Source organism: Sebastes umbrosus, chromosome 9 (assembly GCF_015220745.1).
Source record: "Sebastes umbrosus isolate fSebUmb1 chromosome 9, fSebUmb1.pri, whole genome shotgun sequence".
Lineage (NCBI taxonomy): Eukaryota > Metazoa > Chordata > Actinopteri > Perciformes > Sebastidae > Sebastes > Sebastes umbrosus.
Window position 1 is genome coordinate 28,147,272 of NC_051277.1, and position 19,065 is coordinate 28,166,336.

At 42.4% G+C, this 19,065-nt stretch overlaps 2 protein-coding genes across 4 annotated transcripts; one reads left to right on the forward strand and one right to left on the reverse strand.

The window, feature by feature from the left end:
* Positions 1-1,752: 1,752 nt before the first annotated feature.
* dnd1 (DND microRNA-mediated repression inhibitor 1) lies at positions 1,753-8,758 on the forward strand. Of its 2 annotated transcripts, none has more exons than XM_037779247.1 (5): positions 1,753-1,916; positions 4,342-4,447; positions 4,976-5,301; positions 6,319-6,455; positions 7,935-8,425. In XM_037779247.1, the coding sequence occupies exons 1-5, from the start codon at positions 1,845-1,847 to the stop codon at positions 8,275-8,277; spliced, it is 984 nt and encodes a 327-aa protein (XP_037635175.1). In that variant the 5' UTR covers positions 1,753-1,844; the 3' UTR covers positions 8,278-8,425. The 2 variants fall into 2 exon arrangements, with proteins under 2 accessions (XP_037635175.1, XP_037635174.1); XM_037779246.1 differs by having other exon boundaries at positions 1,758-1,916; positions 6,319-6,451; positions 7,935-8,758.
* Positions 8,759-9,377: 619 nt separating this feature from the next.
* hars (histidyl-tRNA synthetase) lies at positions 9,378-18,619 on the reverse strand. 2 transcript variants are annotated; one of them, XM_037780621.1, is made up of 14 exons: positions 18,398-18,545; positions 15,203-15,608; positions 14,989-15,078; positions 14,604-14,723; positions 14,380-14,475; positions 13,779-13,904; positions 13,515-13,622; positions 13,333-13,431; positions 12,974-13,067; positions 12,257-12,384; positions 11,823-12,095; positions 11,579-11,695; positions 10,392-10,538; positions 9,378-10,051 (listed from the first exon to the last, which is right to left on the reverse strand). In XM_037780621.1, the coding sequence occupies exons 2-14, from the start codon at positions 15,305-15,307 to the stop codon at positions 9,992-9,994; spliced, it is 1,563 nt and encodes a 520-aa protein (XP_037636549.1). In that variant the 5' UTR covers positions 15,308-15,608; positions 18,398-18,545; the 3' UTR covers positions 9,378-9,991. The 2 variants fall into 2 exon arrangements, with proteins under 2 accessions (XP_037636549.1, XP_037636550.1); XM_037780622.1 differs by lacking the exon at positions 15,203-15,608 and having other exon boundaries at positions 18,398-18,619.
* Positions 18,620-19,065: the final 446 nt, after the last annotated feature.

Genomic DNA, 19,065 nt, shown 5'->3' on the forward strand with positions numbered 1-19,065 from the left:
CAAATGGAAATAGTTTCTTTATGCTCAACCATAGAAGTATACCCAACCTGAGGTGCTGGCAGCAGCTTCACCACATGTACTACAACTTCAGAAACAATTAAAAATAAAATTAGGCCTGTTAAAACCATGATTAAAACACTGCAAAATGTGAAACAAACTTTATTTACCACTAATGTAACTGTTGCTGCATCCTGGCACCGGCTGTGAGGAAGTTCCTCCTGGTATGCCCTCCTACGCAGGCCGATTGGCTGGTAGATTGACAGTTCTGTGGAGGTGAAGTCAGCGGCAGCTGAACCTCCATCTTTTTTTTGTTGTTGTTCTGGCCTCTTCCTGTTTTACAGAATACATTGTTACAAAATGATCAGTAAGCAAGTAGAAGAAATAGCAGAATACATACCATTCTGCAGATGGATGATCATGGTTTCCTCTCTCTACTTATATGCCCTTTTGGTCAAGACGGATGCGCAGTACTCAGGGATACATCAGTACAGGTTTGTCTCATCAATTCTGCACTTGTGTTCAAAGAACCGAAATAACCGTATCCAAATGATGAGGATGGACATTGACGAAACACATCACGTTAGCTTGGATTGGATAAGTGAGTGTGAAGAACGGGGCCCAAGTGTCTATAGTTAAATTTGTCATGAGCTTCAATGTGACACTACCCTACCAGGGCTGGCCTGCTAGGCAGGTGCCCCAACCGACCAGTAGGAGTCACTAGTGTAGAAACAAGGACAGGAACTAACTGGCTACCCACCCATGAACAGCCAACTGCATCTGCTGGATAGTGCAACCACAGTACTTCGCCAGGTGTTTATATTTTTGTCTGTCTGTCTGTGGACAGATTTTGTCACCGTGATAGCATCACGACTGTGTAAGATGCAGTAATGAAACTTTACAGGTGTGTAGTTGAAATTAAAATGAAGGCCGAGTTAGAAGATGGGAATGGGAATGGGATGTCACCGACAGCAAGTCGGCCATTTTTGGAGGATAAAGTTGAGAGTGCCATCCGCTGGCTGTTTCGTGCAAGTGTAAAAAGATAACACAGAACACTATATTAGTATAGTATAGTATACAGTCAGACACAAAGGTAGGCTAACGTTATGGGTTTCATTTTGCAAGATACCGGTAGATTAATTATGCAGTATTAGCCAACGTTTTCTTAGTATTCAGTAACATTAGCTAGCTTATCTTCGTCTGGATGATTGTGTAGTTGGCTTTTGGCTTGTAGACCTGAAGGTCCTATTCCCACCCATTTGTAAATCGGACATCGGCCTCCGAAGATTTACATATTTTGAACTGCTGACAGGTGTTCACTACATATCAGTGACTGTAATGGTGCAAACTGTCAAGGTCCTCCTAATTCGTAAGGATCAATATCATAAACTAAGTTCAATTTTGAAATTCATTATTATACTTTATACATTTTTGATGAACAGATGACAGTTGAATAGGCTGGTGACAGTCTACCACAGCACCATACCATGGATGTATAAGAGAACGCTCCATACAGCTACCATCCAAAAAATTCCCTATTGAAAAGTAACTTGAACCTGCCAAAGAGTAGTTTTTGTCACTAACAGTTTGTCATGGTGTTTTTTGTGTTATGGCTTATATGGAACACATTTCTATTAGCCAACCCACAAAAGGCTACTTTTCAGTTTTAAACTATAGCTACACTCCAATCTCCAGGGCCCACTATAGTCTCATGAAGGCTACATTTGTTACACACCCATTTCCTGTGAGTTGATTTCTACTAACATGCCCGAGCTGACCGTGAAGGCGGCGTGGTGGTGTCAGGTCAGGTGTAATTCGCGGGCCAATCGCGGGCTTCAGGTGCGGCCATGGGCAGAGTGGCGTCACGGTCTGCGCGAACAACAACGGTGGAGAAGATGATGGAGAACAAGCAGAGCCAGGTAACATGTTCAATTTAACTTTGTTTTATTATTTATCTGTTGGTAAAGTGAACGGAAAGCGACCTGTTAGATAACATGTAAACTTGTTACACTGAGCGGGAGCAGCAGGGCCGGCGGGACGCGGTCAGCTTTGATGTTAACTAGCTTGTGTCAAGCTTCGCGAGCGGTTTTTAAACACGCGCGCGCATGTTTGGCTACATTGTGTAAAGTGTCCTCGCGGGGCTCGTGCTTTACATGGTAACAATGTTTGTCATGTTTTATTTGGGGGAACTATTGTCTTGTTTTTGTTTCTTTCCTTTTTTTTCTTGCACTGCTGCCTGGTTGAACCCCACCTGCTGCTCATTACATTAATAAAGACTCTTTAGAAGGTCTTGTTGCTTTTACTAGAATAGACACACATTAAATCACTCCTGACCTTTTCCCAAATGAAACAAGTGTTTTATATGTTTCCAGTGTTTTTTCTAACTTGGAGTTAGCTGTGTTTACCGTGTTTAAGTGTATTTGGAACGTGGTTTTATAACGGTGGCCTTGTTGTTGGGCGTATAGGCTACACTTATTTGCATGATCTCACATTAACAACAACTTTAACAGCAATAAAATGAGCCATGATGTTTTCTGTGTAGTGTTACTGGAGCATATTTAAGTCAAGTTAGGTGATGTAGAGAAATAAATGGCTACCTGGTGGGAATAAGACATTCATAACCCTTTAACACTATATCACTATGTGAGAACATTTGATAATGTAGCCTGAAAATAATTAAAAAAAGAAGATATTAACACAGAGCAAATCAAGATGTTGTCCTATTAATATAGTTCCATACATTAGGTCTGCTGTAAACACCACCTTACTCAAAATGTTTGTTTGCTTATCAGACTTTAAAGGGGCTCTATGTAAGAATCAGAAATTGCTTGTTTACAGTGACCCCCTGTGGCCAACGACAGTCAGCATCCTGTCGCGCTTGCGCTCGCACTACGTAGACACGAGCGAGCATCGGTCCAAACAGTGAGGCGACACACACTAGACTGAACATGATTGACAGCTAAAACCACGATATCACTATATATTTCACATGCTTGGCTGTAATGTTAGCTTACCTGTCCAGTAGGAATTTTTAACAGCTTGGGGTCCGTTTTGATACCCAAAACCAAACGAAGGTCCCTCCATGGATCGAAGGCCCGGCCGATGTTGATCCTAGTTTTCTACGACGTCGGCCACATTTCTGTTTTGCAAGACGGGCTTCACTAGACATAAATGTGTATGTTTTGTGCGTCCATGGAGTTTGTGTTGGAGTCTGAGTTGTGGTCATTTGGTGGCATTAGCGGACTCCATTTCTAACCGAACGTTAGCTATGGTTGCCCACTGTTAGCCCTGTAAGCGGAGCTGAAGAGAGTAAAGGCACTCGCGAGCGCGCATGTTGTGACATCCATTGGATTTTCCCGGAAAAAACATCCCGCATTCTTCACATTAAATCTACAGGCCGATAGAGGAAACCCAGAAAGTCGCGTAAGGTCTCATTATTATTTAGGTTAGGTTACAACCTGTTAACACATTGGCAATAAAAAATGTTTATACATGTAAAAACTTATATACGTGGATAGACTACTTGACTTTCACTTCTTATCAATATACGTTCTTTTACCCATCTGTTGGCAGTTGAGTTGCATCGTGGGTAATGTAGGCCAGCATTTGACAAGGTAGAATAATGGAATGGAATTAAAAAGACTATCTCTGATTCTGCTGCATTGATTTTTTTTATTTTTTTTTAAACTGCTATCGTGAGTCTGACAATGTTTTAGGAGTGGAGCACTAAACCAATGGAGTGCTCATTTAAGTGCTCAGTACCACTACTGTAGCTGTTGGGACAGACTCCAGTTTCTCTGTGGATGCAGTCTGTGATGGATTTGCTTTCAACACCATTAGACTTCAGATAATGAACAGCAGCAGTCGGTTCTTGTCCTTATTATTTGTAGTGATGCTCACCTGCTGTAGTAGCCTAATGTGTTCCTGAAAATGATGCAATGCCATAATCTGTACAATGTCAAAGGGTTTCTGTTTATAGTCCATAGGGGTAAATGTGTGTGAGGTCACCAGATTTCTAATTTCTAATTGCTCAATTCAATCAGTGAGAACAGTGTAATAAGTTTTGGAAATGGAATCACTTTGCTGCCCGGGAGAGACGTGGAAAAGGCCATATTTAAGCCGTATCACAATAACCAAAAACCAGGGTGCTATCTAGTTTCATGTTCTAATACCGATCTGCAAGCCAGCTGTTGTTAGCTATAATTTATTGAAGTATAATTGATTTTGAATAAATGGGCTAAAGCACGGGGACAGACACTGATCCTGTTCATGAGGATTGGTCTTTCCTGTTTGTTGGAAAGGTGCTGTTGCGGAGGAGTTGTTCCCACTTTGTTTCTCCCTCAGGTGCTGAATGTTGAGCGGGTGAAGGCGCTGGAAACCTGGCTGAAAGCCACCGATACGAATCTGAAACAAGTAAACGGCCAGAGGAAGTATGGAGGACCACCTGAGGGTGAGAGGCTGCTCAGCTCAAAACACACTGCCTTTACACAAGACGACCATGAAATTAACTCCTTGGAGAAACTAAGAGAGACAAACATGTGGAACTAAAGCTGGATTTCAGTATCCATTAGTCTTCTTATGTTCTATCAATTAATTTTTTAGTCTATCAATGACAGAAAATAGTGACAAATTAATATTGAATATTAACATTTTCCCGTAAAAAAAGTTTCAAGGAAATTTAAATAATCCTTCTTGAAAAAATATACTGTCAAAATATCTTAAAAAGTTGGTTTTTGGTTCAGAATTTTGCAAATTGAACCTCTGTTGTGAAAATTCAACCGAAACAACTTTAAAATATGAACATTTTGGTACTGGAACTCATAACTCCAGCCTTATCCTTTAATGGATATCTGAGCAGACAAAGCAGCAAGTAATTGTACATTGTTAGATTTTTCATTTCACCTGATGAGACGTAATAAATGTAGCAAATAATCAGGCAGCATCACCAACTGGCATCTCCTCTCCATTCTGCTGTCAGTGTGGGACGGGCCGTCCCCAGGAGCACGCTGTGAGGTCTTCATCAGCCAGATCCCTCGGGACACCTACGAGGATCTGCTGATTCCCCTCTTCAACTCCGTGGGGCCCCTCTGGGAGTTCCGGCTCATGATGAATTTCAGCGGCCAGAACCGCGGCTTCGCCTACGGCAAATACGGCTCGCCGGCCGTAGCTACTGAAGCCATCCGCCTGCTGCACGGTCACATGCTGGAGCCCGGCTTCCGCCTGAGTGTCCGCCGCAGCACGGAGAAGAGACACCTCTGTATCGGAAACCTGCCGGCCACCACCAGGCAAGAGGACCTACTGCAGGTACAACAGCTTTGTCATAGAAACATCACATCACAATCACCATTGTTGTTGTGTTTTTTTCTCATTACCTACTGTGTTTAGGTTACTACACAGCTGAAGTGGGGTTGTATGAGGTACTTATTCATAGTAGGTGTATTACCCACTGTAATGGCGGTCGGCATGCCCCTAGGGGGAGCAGCAAAACGTATTTTAGCCACCTGAAAAAATCGACATCAGTGTATGCTATATTTGGAATATTTTCACCACTTTACCTTGCCGTCAGACAGCACTTTCGGACGGGGAACTGAAGCCATTTTTTAGTGTTTTAAAGGGTTTGGATTCACCAAAGTCACACAACAACACAAACCAATTGAGCAGTGGAGCAGCGGTAGACCAGCAACTACCGTGTGAAGACGTAAAATTTCAGTTTTTGTCAATGGAGTCTGGTGGCTTTGAAGGGAGCATAGATGGATATAACGGCTTCAGTTCTCCGTCGGAAAGGGCTGTCTGACGGCAAGGTAAAATGGTGAAAATATTATAAATTAGGGTTCGATATGTACCTTGGTTTTGGGGTCATGGTTCGGTGTGTTTTCGGTACAGCAGGGAAAACAAAAAAACAATAATGATGAATACATTTTCTTTTTCATTTATTTTATAAATGTAATCATTTAAGAGTGGCTCATCGGCCATAAATCTTACTGTAACAGTTAAGGCACTCAAATGCATATTGTCAATAAGAAAAAAATGAATATTAAAGATGTCTGGAATGTGAATATAATGCTCCATCGTAACCGAGTCTGGTCACATCTTTTTAGCTGCGTCGTTCAGCCCTGCCTGTCCTGCTTTTGTTACATACACGTCTGGACTATAGCAATGACCACACCATTGGCCTCTTGAGTTGAGCTGGTAACATTTAACCCACAAAGGTCTACAGCTTACGGGAAGTGGTGAAATATGAATATATATTTTAGATTACTTAGGTTACTGCTGTGTGAATAAATGTTATATTTGTGTTTGTAACTGAGGTTTTGCTCCCAGGTGCTGCGTGTAGTGGCAGAGGGGGTGGAGAGAACGTCTGTGAAGGCTGGGCCTGGTATAGAGGGGGTGTCTGCTATAGTCGCCTTCTCATCTCACCATGCTGCTTCTATGGCCAAGAAGGTGCTGGTGGAAGGTAGGTGAGCTCCTGTTGATGGAGATTGGACTGATGGGATCAGAGTGTTGCTTTAAATATGGTCCCATTTATGTTGTCAACCTTTGATATGATGCAAAATTATTATTAGTATCTTTTAAATAAGGATTTTCTCACAATGATCAAAGAAACACTTGATGCAATTTTTTTGTGTCAGTTTTTCTGCTGCTGTCTTTCATGAATGTATCTTTTTCCGGCTCTGGCACAGAAAAAGGACGCATTGCCTTTCTTACTCCTGCCTTCAAACCTCTGATTGGTTGGTTGTTTGCAGCCAGGGAAACATAACGGACTATGTTTACAATCAGCTCTGTGCATTGAACACAAACCAACTAGCCGACAGTTTGCAGGCCCAAAAGAAAAGCCCACGTTTCTGGTCACAAGGAGAACACACCTACTCTTTAAACATTATGAAAGTCGTATATCAACAGATTTTTGGATATGTGCAAATATCGCAATGCCGAACTTTTCAAGAATGTGGTTGAAGGAATGAAAGAGGGAGTACACCACCGGTTCCGATTATCGAAGTATGCATGGCTGCATGTAAACAGAAATATTAGTGGAATATTCATTCTCATTAGCCACGTTAACGGCTTAGTAGGAATATTGTCTTTTTCGGAATAAGGGCAATAAACAGAATATTTTGTATATTTTTTCCCTAGTAAAGCAGTTTGGAGTCTGAATGCTCATGCACTACGCTGCCTGGTTGTTCTAGCTCTGGCTGAACGTGTAGTAGTCAGGACTGATCTGTGGTTTAATGTGTTCAGATTAAACCCAGGAGCAGAGATGTTCACTAACACCAACATGTTCCAAACAGACACAAACTCATCATGGCTGCACTTTGGTTTTATAGTTCTCATTAAACTATTTGACATATACAGATGGGCCGATTCCTTACTTGTAATTGGGCGTTAAATGCCTGTTTCTGCTAAAATGAAATGTTCAGGTGTGATTTTTTTCCCCTTTTGTGCTATTGTAATGTTCATACTAAGCATCAATAGACTAGAAAAACAAGACCTAAAACCAGCTCTGGTCCAATCCGACATTCACAGCCACTTGACACCGTTATTGGTCAGCTGTGTGTCCAGGAGAGGATGTATACCTGTATATAGACAATATCACATTACTGTGACGACTGGCTTTTCATCCCGCCTTCGAGTTTGGCCGATTGTAACCGCTATTACCACTTATGATTGGAAAACAGGTGGTACGAATCAGTTCTTCTGTAGCATAACCCGACCCTTATCTGTATCTTGATAATGACCTCTTGGAGGGGCCTTCTCTGGGTAATTATCTCTGTCTAGGTCTGGTTAACGAGAAAACGTTATTACGTTTGAAATTAGATAATTCACATGTATTCTTAAGATAAAAGGGACTTTTTTTTTTTTTTTAAAGTGATGTTATTCTCTGCTTCTGTAGAAAATAGCTGTGGTCCTTACTACTGTACTTCCTCTTCTTTTGTCTCCAGCATTCAGGAGGCAGTTTGCGTTGAACATCTCAATCAAATGGCAGTCCGCAGTGAAGCCGAGCCAGGACGAGCCAGCACCTCCACACAGACCTTTAAAGAGCCACCTGCCATCACCCCTGAAGCCGCCGCGCCACATCATGAGCTCTCCACAGCCCTCGGCCGTGCCTCCTCGCGCGGCCCGCCCTCCGTCCGTCCACGTGGGTTTCAGCAGAGCAGTTGGAGGACCGACTGCCCCCAAGCATCCACCCCCTCTCAGCTCCTCCTACTCCTCTTCCTTCCAGGGCCATCCTGCGTCTACAGCATCCTCATCATCCCCCGTGATGCTCCTGCACAAGCTGTGTGAGGCGACTGGCGTCGGCCAGCCGCTCTATGAGATTTGCTGCAGCCACGCTGGGCCCGATGGATTCCTCTACTTTGCCTATAAGGTCTGTATCCCCGGGATGACCGCGGTCTTCAATGGGCTGGTCATGATCTTGCCGGGACCCACTGCCACCACCACGCTGGAGGAAGCTCAGCGGGCCGTGGCCCAGCAGGTCCTGCAGAAGGTGTACAATAATCAGCTGGCCCACTGACAAGCCCCATCAGATAGTATACAGCACACCTACCTCTGCAGCAATGGTTGTTTTGTCAATGATGTTATATAAAAACCAAAAAAGATGTTTATCTTATATGTAATTTGTTGATTTATGCATGCTTTTATTAGAGTAGTAGTAGGCTTGTTTGTCTTGTTTAAACTTCTGTGGTTTGTTTTATGCATGTTTTTTTATTGTGTGTTACTGTTTGTTTTGTTCCTCATTTCATAAAATGAGATTTGAAAAGAAAATGTGATGGTGGTGTTACTTTATAGAAACGTATGCAATGAAGGATTAATGGATTCATTTTGTAATTGCAAGACAAAACACTAACGGAACAACACGAGGAAGATAAGAACAGCCAATACAGGCCAGTTCACAGTCTGGGAATAAGAGAACAAGGCTGTTAGTTGGTATGTTGATTTGAGTCTGTAGGGTGGATGGATGGAAAACCCCTTAGACCCTTAGGAGGAAATTTTATTAACTAACTTGAGGGAACGACTTACTAACTCGAGGGAACAAGTTAATACAATTTTTCCCTGGGGGTCTAGGGGGGCTCCGTAGAAAAGGAAATAAAAGAAAAAATATATTTATATATTTAAAGCTTCAGTAGGCAGAACGTTTTTGGCATCATTGGGCAAAAATTCCAAAATAACCTTTCAGCATATTGTAATTCAAGTGTTCTGAGAGATAACTAGACTTCTACACCTCCTCATGGCTCTGTTTTCAGGCTTCAAAAGAAATCTAGCCCGTGACAGGAGACTTTGACAAATCACATCCCGATTTTACAGCTAAACACTTTTTTTTTTTAAAATCAGATTTGCTCCAATCCTGCCTACTTTAAGTAACAAAAATCAGTCAACACAGCAGCTGTTCTTTTAGTATTGAGCAGAATGATGAATGTGTTTATTTCAGACACTTGACAGTGAAGCCACGTTTGATACAGGTAGAAATTGAGCCTTATTTGTTATGAGTTGGAGGTTCAGTTGAAGTGCAGCAAATCATGTTCAGGTAGGAAGTTAATGTCTCTAACAAGAGTCTGTCATCCTGAAGGAACGCTGCTCTACACACAGATTTAGTTAATGAATCTGATTAAAGACCAAACTGATCTCCAGCAACTTTTATGGAGAATAAGAAACTTTGACTTCTTGGACTTGAATAGTTAATATCAATAATGGCACACTAATATACAATGTTGACACTGAAAGCAAGTACACGTCTTTCAGATATAATCCAAAACACATTGCATTTCATGCTAACTGTAACATATTTCTGGATGATGTTCCCTAAGGAGTGTTCCATTTTAAGAAGCACATCACGTTAAACACACTTCCAGTTAGCGTTGTTGCTTTTGGCTACGTGCTCTGTTGCAGCGTGCGAGAGTGCAACATGAGCACCACAAGAGATTCTGTACAAGACTCTGCAGAGTGTCTGTGAAGCGATCGGGTGATGAGGTTGGACTGTAGCTGAACAGATGGAGCGGGGCTAGGCCTCGGAGGTCCTCCTCCTGATCTCACCTATAAGATCTGCTCTGGAAAATTCAACCTGAGGACAGAAAACAAATACAGGGAGGTTAGTCTTGACTACTTCATTCAGAGCAGCTGTCAATCATGACCGCCTTTTTATAGCATCAAATAACTAATTAAAAATAAACTTAGCAGAAGAATGAACTCTTGAGTGTGATCAGAACTACCTACCTTAATGAAAATATTATTTGAGGTGTACTTTGACTTTTTGGTTTGACCCATGTCCCATCCGCTTACATGAATTTATGACCTATACTGCAGCCAGCCACAAGGGGGCGATCAAGATGTTTTGGCTTCACTTTGGGGAGCTGTCATGTATGTGTGTGTGTGTGTGTGTGTGTATTCTGTACTAATCGTACCTCCTCTCGGGTGGCCACGACCCGGAGTTTGACCACTCCATCTTTGAGCTCCTGTTCTCCCAGTATGGCCACCAGAGGGATCCCTGACTCCTCGCAGTGCTGCAGTTGACTCAGCAGTTTGGGGTTCTTCTTGTACATCACCTCTGCCTGGAAACATGCACAAACGCACACAGCATTCAGTTGGAGGTACTTTTTCAGAATTTCACTATTATTATTATTAGTAGTCTTTAAGCCCATCAAAAAGGATCTTTCAAAGTTATTCCATCTCTCTCCCAAACCACAAACCTCCTTCAATCCATCCACTGCAAAAAAAAGTCCCTACACTGAAAGAAATGTCCCCTGCCTGTACCAGAGAATATGACGGTGACACAAAAAAAACTTGAACAGTCATCTGCAGCCCAGCTCCTCTCAGCTGAAGGTAATAACTGTTCTATTTATAAACGCTACCTATATCGCCATAATGAAAATATACAATTTGGATGGATGACAGTGGACAGAGGAAAATAATACCCAGTCAGCAGCTTTGCCGTAAAAAATGTATTCTCACTGGGACTGGCCTAAAGATTATTGTGGTAGTTAACCCTTTGTATCCCTTTAAAAAGTTGCTCTGATGTCCTTAGAGGGAAAAAAAAGTCCACGTCAAAAAAAACTGCCATAAAATTATATAATAAAATGATTTTCTACTTTCACTGAGTTAGATCTTTTAACCAACTTCAGTCCTGATACTAACAAATATTCATTGATTTTCAGAATTTTAACACTTCAAATGCCAGTTTGTTTACATAATGCCACTGTACAATAAATAAAATAAGAAATAATTCAACGTCTTTTTTCATAAAAACACAAACATTAAATTATTTTCTGTATACTAAATGCTGCAGTTGTTGCCGATGTTCTCTGTGTCGCAGCTGCAAAACCTGTTGTTCTTCCTGCATCCAGTGATGTAATTTGACATAGTTTGAGGCGAGGAAGAACTACAGAGTGCTATTTCAGCTTTGGCAGCTGCAAGGTGCCACGCCGCTCAAAAACTTCCTTGTTCTTTTCTTTGCTTGTATTTCAAACTAGCTACGTTTCCAACAGTGAAATCCCAAAATATTGAGTGCAGAGGATGTTATGGACGAGGATTTTTACAGTGTTCGGGCTGAATATTTAGCCGAAGAGAGGCCACTCAAGGCCCCACCACACACCTTAATGCCAGCATTCCAGAGCTCAGTGGTGAGTTTGAGTCTCTCCTCCAGCAGGTTCTTCTGAGCGGACGCCACCATGATCTGAACCTCTGTGGTACGAACCTTCTCTGCCGAGGCCTGAACAACACAACACACACTTATTATCAATACAATACATAACGAATCGGCACCCAAGTATCGTGATAGTATCGAATCGGGAGACGGGTGTATCGTCCCAGCCCTACATAACAGCAGACGCATTTACCTCAGACTTCTGCTCCATGATGGAGAAGATCCTCTCGATGCCGATGCTGACGCCCACACACGGCACTTTCCTGCCCTTGGGGTCAAACATGCCCACCAGGCCGTCGTATCGACCGCCGCCGGCCACGCTGCCCACACTCACGCTCTCCTCTGCAGGTGCACCATTTTGGGCTTCATTGGACACCGGGGCCACACCCGCCTGAGTCAGCACCGCCTCATAAATGATTCCTGTGTAATAGTCCAGACCCCGGGCCAGACTGAGGTCAAACACCACCTGGACATGATGGAAGTAAGAAAAGAAAAGTGAAGACGGACGCATGTGTGTGCCCATGTAAATGATATTGCTATATCTCTGCGCTAAAAAAAGTGCATAAAAATATTATCATTATTGTTAAAAAAAATAGTATGGGATGCGTGAATAACAGCATGTCTCACCTTGTCTGTGACCTGGAAGAGCTGCAGGTAGCTGAAGAGCAGCTTTATGTCAGACAGGCCAGCACAGGCCAGCTTACTCTGAGACATTTTCTCGTCCTGAAGGAGGCGCTCTGCTAAGTCCATCCCACCTGCAACAGAAACAGTTGCCTATTTACACATCCAGTAGACACAGAGCTAGATTAGCATTCATTTGGAGTCCACCTGATTAATTTAAGTCCAATATTCCAATATTCTCTTTTAGCTCCGTTTCATTCTCCGCCAACTGAGCGGGTAGTGTACCTTATCAAGAGCCTTGTGTGATGATATCAGCTGCCACTGCTGCTGGAAACCCAAGTTGTGAGCCATACAACCAAACTAATGAGCTAAAAGAGGCTACAAAGCTCTGTGGAGCTGCAGAGTCTGTGGTTCCTAATTCATCTGCTTATTATTTTCTCTATTCATTGACTTGTATAGAATTTAAAATATCAGAAAATAGTGAACAATTTCCAAAAGCCAAAGTTGACTCATTCAAACTGCTTGTTTTGAGCAACCAAAACCAAACACGTACAAAAACACCAAATAATCCCATGTGAGAAGCTGTCCGTGCTGCTGACGGGACAGCTTGTTCTGACGACAGTTAACAGAGGTTGGATTTTGATTGAACAGATGACTGCTTTACTAGCAACCAACATGCCACTGATGTCTCACATCTTGGTGTGAATTTGGGAAAAGACTCACCCTGCATACTGACGTACTCCCCGATCTGGTCGGCAGCCTCCTCTGACAAACCCTTCTCATTCACCATCTCCTTCTTCACGTCCTCCCAGGGCAGCTGGGTTTGAACAGCAGAAAGTGGCATGAGGAGATGGGTTAAAGCCAGATATTGATGAATGATAGAGAAGGTGAAAGAACAGAGGTTTTACATCAGACTAACCATGACCACGGTCTGTCCGTCTAGACTCAAAGTGTGCCTTCATAACAATAGTTGCCTTTGTAGAGCATCGTCTACACATCTAATTAAACCTTCTGGAAATGAACAGGCGTTCCAAATGAGTATCGGGGTTTGCAGAATTGAGAAGCTCAGTATGTGCACGTACCTTGTCCAGTTTATCCACCGTTGAACAGATGGTGCGGAACTTGTCATCTGGAACACCACACACGGCGAACATCCCATCGAGGATGCGTCTGTCGTTGACCTGAACATGGAGGACGTGGTTACAGGGATGACACCTACTGTATAAGTTTCATCTGTAAACATCAATGAACGGACATGACGAACCTTGATACGGAAGTCCCCGAGGTCCAGCCCACTGAGGATTTCATAGACGATCTTCAGACACTCGGCATCTGGAATCATGGCGTCATACTGCCCTGCTATGTCAAAATCCTGAAACACACACACATATTCATTAATTCAAGTAGCGCAGACAATATTTGAAGTGAATTAAACCAAGTCGGTTTCCAAGAGATCTAAGAAATCCACCGGTAACTCGACCTGTGGTTCCCTGGCAGGAGTGAAACATTCATTTGATGATGAACTCACGCATTGGTAAAACTCTCGGTAGCGTCCGCGGGTCATGGCTGGGTTGTCACGGCGGTAGACCTTAGCGATGTGGTACCGCTTGATGTTGGTTATCTTGTTCATCGCCAGGTAGCGGGCAAAGGGCACCTGAAAGAGGGCAAGTCAAGGACAACACACCGCTCTTTGCTTTGATGGGGGGAGTCAAAGTTTGGGGGTTAATGTGGTACCCATTGAGCCCATTTTCATTCACATATCTTCAGGTCGGAGGTCAAGGGACCCTTTCACTCTAGCTTTATAACTGAGCTACAAAAAAATCACAAGTTGCGTTAATGTGTTAAAGAAATTAGTGCGTTAAAACAAATTTGTGTTAACACGTTATTAGCACGTTTTGGCAGCCCTAATAAAAACCAAACGATAAATGTGACGACAGACGAATAGACAAATTAATAATTACTGCTTTAATACAAAGACTTATTCAGCAACCGACGTGCATCTGCAGAATTGCACACTGTAGCCCCGCTCCTGATTAGTTAAACAGCTTCCTCCACCGCCCTGTTCAGAAGTTGATGTAGCTATTTGACCTGTTGCACTACTGTTTGACTCCACCGTGTTTGAAGGATACAGTGAGGTCATATCTGAGGGACAGCAGCTCTCCTCCTTGGTCTTTGAGGTCGTAGATGAGCTTGGAATCTTCCCCGTACTTCCCCGTCAGCGTTTCCTACACACCACGGGGAGATCACGAGATAACATGTTTCAATGTGAGATGTTTATGTTTTCCTCTCAGTACTGTACATGCACACATTCAGCTGAGTGGCAAGCACGTTAAATTGTGTTGTGAAAATCTACCTTCAGTTCAAAAACAGGCGTGTCGATGGTTTCTGCTCCGTGGCGTTTGAAGCAGCTGATGATTGTGTTGAAGACTCTCTCTCTGATGGCCATCTGCTTTGGGTTGTAGTCCCTCGTTCCCTGACAGAAAAACACATTCGCTGGGTTTCAATCTGACCGTAATATGTGAATTAGATGTGCATCCATCAGTTGTAGTGAATAAACTGGCAAAGAGAATGTCAAAAATGACTTTGAAGAATGTATTGTTCTGCAAAGATCATATTTGAACACCAGGTGGGAATATGGTCTTAGTAACACAGATACTTTTTATTCTCCATCCCAGCAGTGCTCTGTGTGTACAGTACATGCATGCGTGTGTTTGAATAAAGCAGAATTGTGGTCTTACCTTTGCCGTCTTGAGGACAAACTGATGTTTGCCATCATCTCCTCCTATCTGAGCCTTCAGCTGCAGCAGTTTAGCTACTTCTTCATCAATCTGCAATACACACACACACACAAACAAGAAGATAAGAACTGGTCAACACCAGCGAGAATCTTGAAAAACTTCAGGCAACTTTTTATTGCAGGAAAAACACACGCACACAGCTCCAGAGGCCTACCTGAGCCACAGTGATCCCAGGGACAGAATGCAGAGATCGAACACGTGTTGCAGTCCGAAAGCCCAAAAGACCAGAGCAAGCACGAACACAAATCATGCCCAGCATGTTTATCCAACAGCACGGACAAAAAAAATAATTAGTCCAGATATTGGACAGGCAAAAAAGTTCAGGAGTGCATCATGGGCACAGCAATGTCCAGTGGTATTGTACAGGGCCAGCCACAGCAGCCAATCACAATGGTCAGTAGAAGTAGAACCAGGAAGTGAGTTGAGCAATGATGTCCAGGAGGGTTGTATTCATCAGACAGTGAGGTAGAAGATGGTGGTGATGATGAAGGGCGAAGCCGACCGAGGTCATCCAGGGTCCGGCGAGAAGAACAGGAGAAAAGTGGTAAGCAACCCTAGCACTAGGGGAGGGCAGGGCATGACGAATCATCATCATCATCATCATCATCACAGCGTGGAGGATAGAACATGAGACCAAGTCAATCAAAGAAGCCAGCCCAATGCAGCCCACACACACACACACACACACACACACACACACACACACACACACATACACACACACATACACACACACATACATACACACATACATACACACATACATACACACATACACACACCCTGCTCTGACCCTAGTATCAAACCGATGTGTCTACTGCATTTCGTGTTTCTAGTGTGTTTAGCATTTTAAAACTTTTCACATTTCAAACCATGGTTAAGTGTATCATTTTTCCAAAAACAATTTGAGAATTGTCAAGTACCAAAAGTTGGCATTGAATGCCTGATCACATTGGTAGTCCTGTTTACTGAATTTCTGACTGTTTTCTACTATTATTTTCTTTTGACTGTTTATTACTGAGTTTATAGAACAATTCAAATTTGAAAAGTGTCTTCCTCTGTGTTTTGTTAGGTGTGGGGGAAGAGGATTTTAATATTTCTCAATGTAAAAAGTGTCTTTATGGTATTGGTACAGAAACTCAGATATCATACTTGCAATAGAATCGACAGATTTCAAACGACACCCTGCCCTACAAGTATCTTCTGTAAAGGGCAACACAGCAGGGACATGTGACCCATGTCAAAACACCTGCACATGTAGCAATTTTATTACATTTCCTCCCCAGATTGGCACATTGACTACTTTTGACCACTTCTTTTGTCTGTATGTGCGTCTGGTTTCTGGTGCGTAAAATGACACCACGATCTATGATGTGGCTCGCAAGTGTTGAACTTCAAGGTCTAACATAGACATAGATAAAAGAAAATGTACAGTTGCTGGGCATTGTTGGATTTTCTGAGGCATTATTCTTAGTGTAACTAAACCGTAAGATGACTTAAAAGTGTAACTTTGAATGAGCTGCTTCACTTTCAGGGTCCTGGTTTTGTGCATACTGGCTCACAGGGACACTTGAATAGAACAGAGACATATTATATGCTATTGGTAACACCTGTGCTTTGCCTACTATGACAAATCAAAATGTATACTGTGAAAAAACACTGTTTGTTTTGCTTTATTATGTCCAGAGATTAGACCATGTGTGTGCATTAACATGCAGTCACTGGTGGTGATGTCGTGGTGGTAAAAGACAGGTCAAAGTGAAACTCAGTCCCTGACATAACAGCAGAGAATTCAGGAGGAAAAAAATCAGAAAAGAGACTTATTGAGGCTGCTATCTGTGGACTATTCAGCGTTCACTGACAAACAGGTGGTACTCTAGCTTTCAATACAACCAGCACTGCTCCCAGTAGACAATTTACACTTACACACCAAAAACTGACAATAACCTGATATTTTCAGGTGGAATTTCATTTCATTCTCACTGTGCAATATCATTTTCCACTTGTTCAATTTTGTTAATAGTCTGTTTATTGTCAATACTGTATATACTGCTCCTATTTTTATACTTCCTTCTATTTAAATGGTTCATATTTTGTTTCACTTTCACTTTGTATAGCTCTTTTTTTACTGTGTTAGCTGATGCATCTTGTTTTTTGCACTATCCCCTTTGCTGCTGTACACTGCAAATTTCCCCACTGCAGGACTAATAAAGGAATATCTTATCTGATCTGATCTTATTTCAATCATTAAGGTTTTAAACATTTGTTAAGAAACGTTTATCTCTCACAAGACTTTTAAATCCCTCCATCTGCTGCAGCATCCTCTCTGGTGCATGGCAGAAGAAGATGTTAAACAGCAGTAGAGGAACCAGCAGTTCATAATAGCCGAGATCAGACCGGTAGAGTTGGTTGTTAGTAATAATCTGTGTGCTGGCTCATATCAAAGTCAGCATCACACTGTCACTATGTGTGTGGCATTCTGATCTGAGTTAATAAGGTAAGTTATTGCATCAGCAGCTAACCTATCCTTACATGTTTGATACACACGCTTAAAGTTAATGTTTGAACGCATCGTGACACAGTCGTCTAAAAACGTCCCTTTGCAAATAAATAATAACAATAATCTGTCTTTTTTTTGAGTGGGTGTTAGCAATAGCTAGCTAACGTTAAATTAGACAGAACCAAGGCCTATTGAAGGAGGTTGGGCCACGGACGGAGATGGGTCTTGGGAGTGGGGCATGACGCATGCGCAGTGTAACTGAAGCTGCGGTCCTGCGTTGTGATTGGCTCAATTTCGGCGAGTGCAGGACAGATTCTACTGCGCATGTGTAATACCCCTGTAGATATGACGCGTGTCCCAGCCTCCTTCTATAGGCCTTGGTGGCTCCCAGTGCGTAGAGCTAGCGAGCTGTGCTTTTATACCTGGGCTACTCTTTAATAGTGCTCACATTTAGAGCAATTTAATGTTGACTCGCTTACCACTGAGCACATATGCACCGTACAATACAACTATTGACGTGTTCTAAATTACTGGTGTCTTACAGTTAATTCGGCATACAACGTTAGTTAAATGACAGAGGAAGAAGTTCATATTGTATAAAGTGACTCATAATCAATCAGACAGCAGGAGTGGCCTACTACTAAAGTCAACAATGATTTAACAGAAACCTAAACGGGGTTTGGTCTGGGGTATTTCCATGTAGCTAACCAGGATGAATTACTCCGTTTATCAGGGCTAGCTAGCAGCCCTGTTGTGTGAACCTGCATGCTGCTGCTGCTCACCGCATGTGGAGAACTCGCCTTAACATCATTAACATTAAAGATAACTCTGCTAACTCTGAGTACTGACCTGATCTTTGCTCGCCTTCTCGGACTTTAACTTCCGGACGACTTCACCTTGGAGTTTAATCGCTTCTTGTATCTGTGTCTTGTCTTCCATGGCTTCTCATTCATGTATTGTCGCCGCTACTACTGAACACACACCGGCAGCTCTGGAGCTGTCAAGAAGACTGGTGCTGTGACGCTGTTTTACTGTGGTAGCGTAAAGCGGATACGGAAACACGTAAAACCCGGCCCAATTCCAATTTGGTCCGATCTGGTTCCTGCAAAGAAAACAGTTCCTACCGTTCCTACCATGGTCTCTACATTGATGTATTAGGGTCCCTACCATAGACAACCCTACACCCTGCTCCCCACTCCGTTTGTGTATATATATATATATAAACATAGAGAAATTTTAAGAAAATATAAAAAATAAATATGTGTAACAACAGTGCAAATAATAATCATGAAAAATAGGATCTATCATTAATGGTATACAAATGCAAGAACAGTATAAATACGAATGCTAGTTTAAATGTACTGTATAACTAATGCAATGTTAATTCCAGAGTAAACCAGATTATTGCACAATTGAATTATTGCATACAATTATTGTATTGTTAAATCAGTATTGCACAGTTGAAGATATAGCTGATATAGCTAGTTATAGCTGCTGATAGGAGTAACAAACATAAT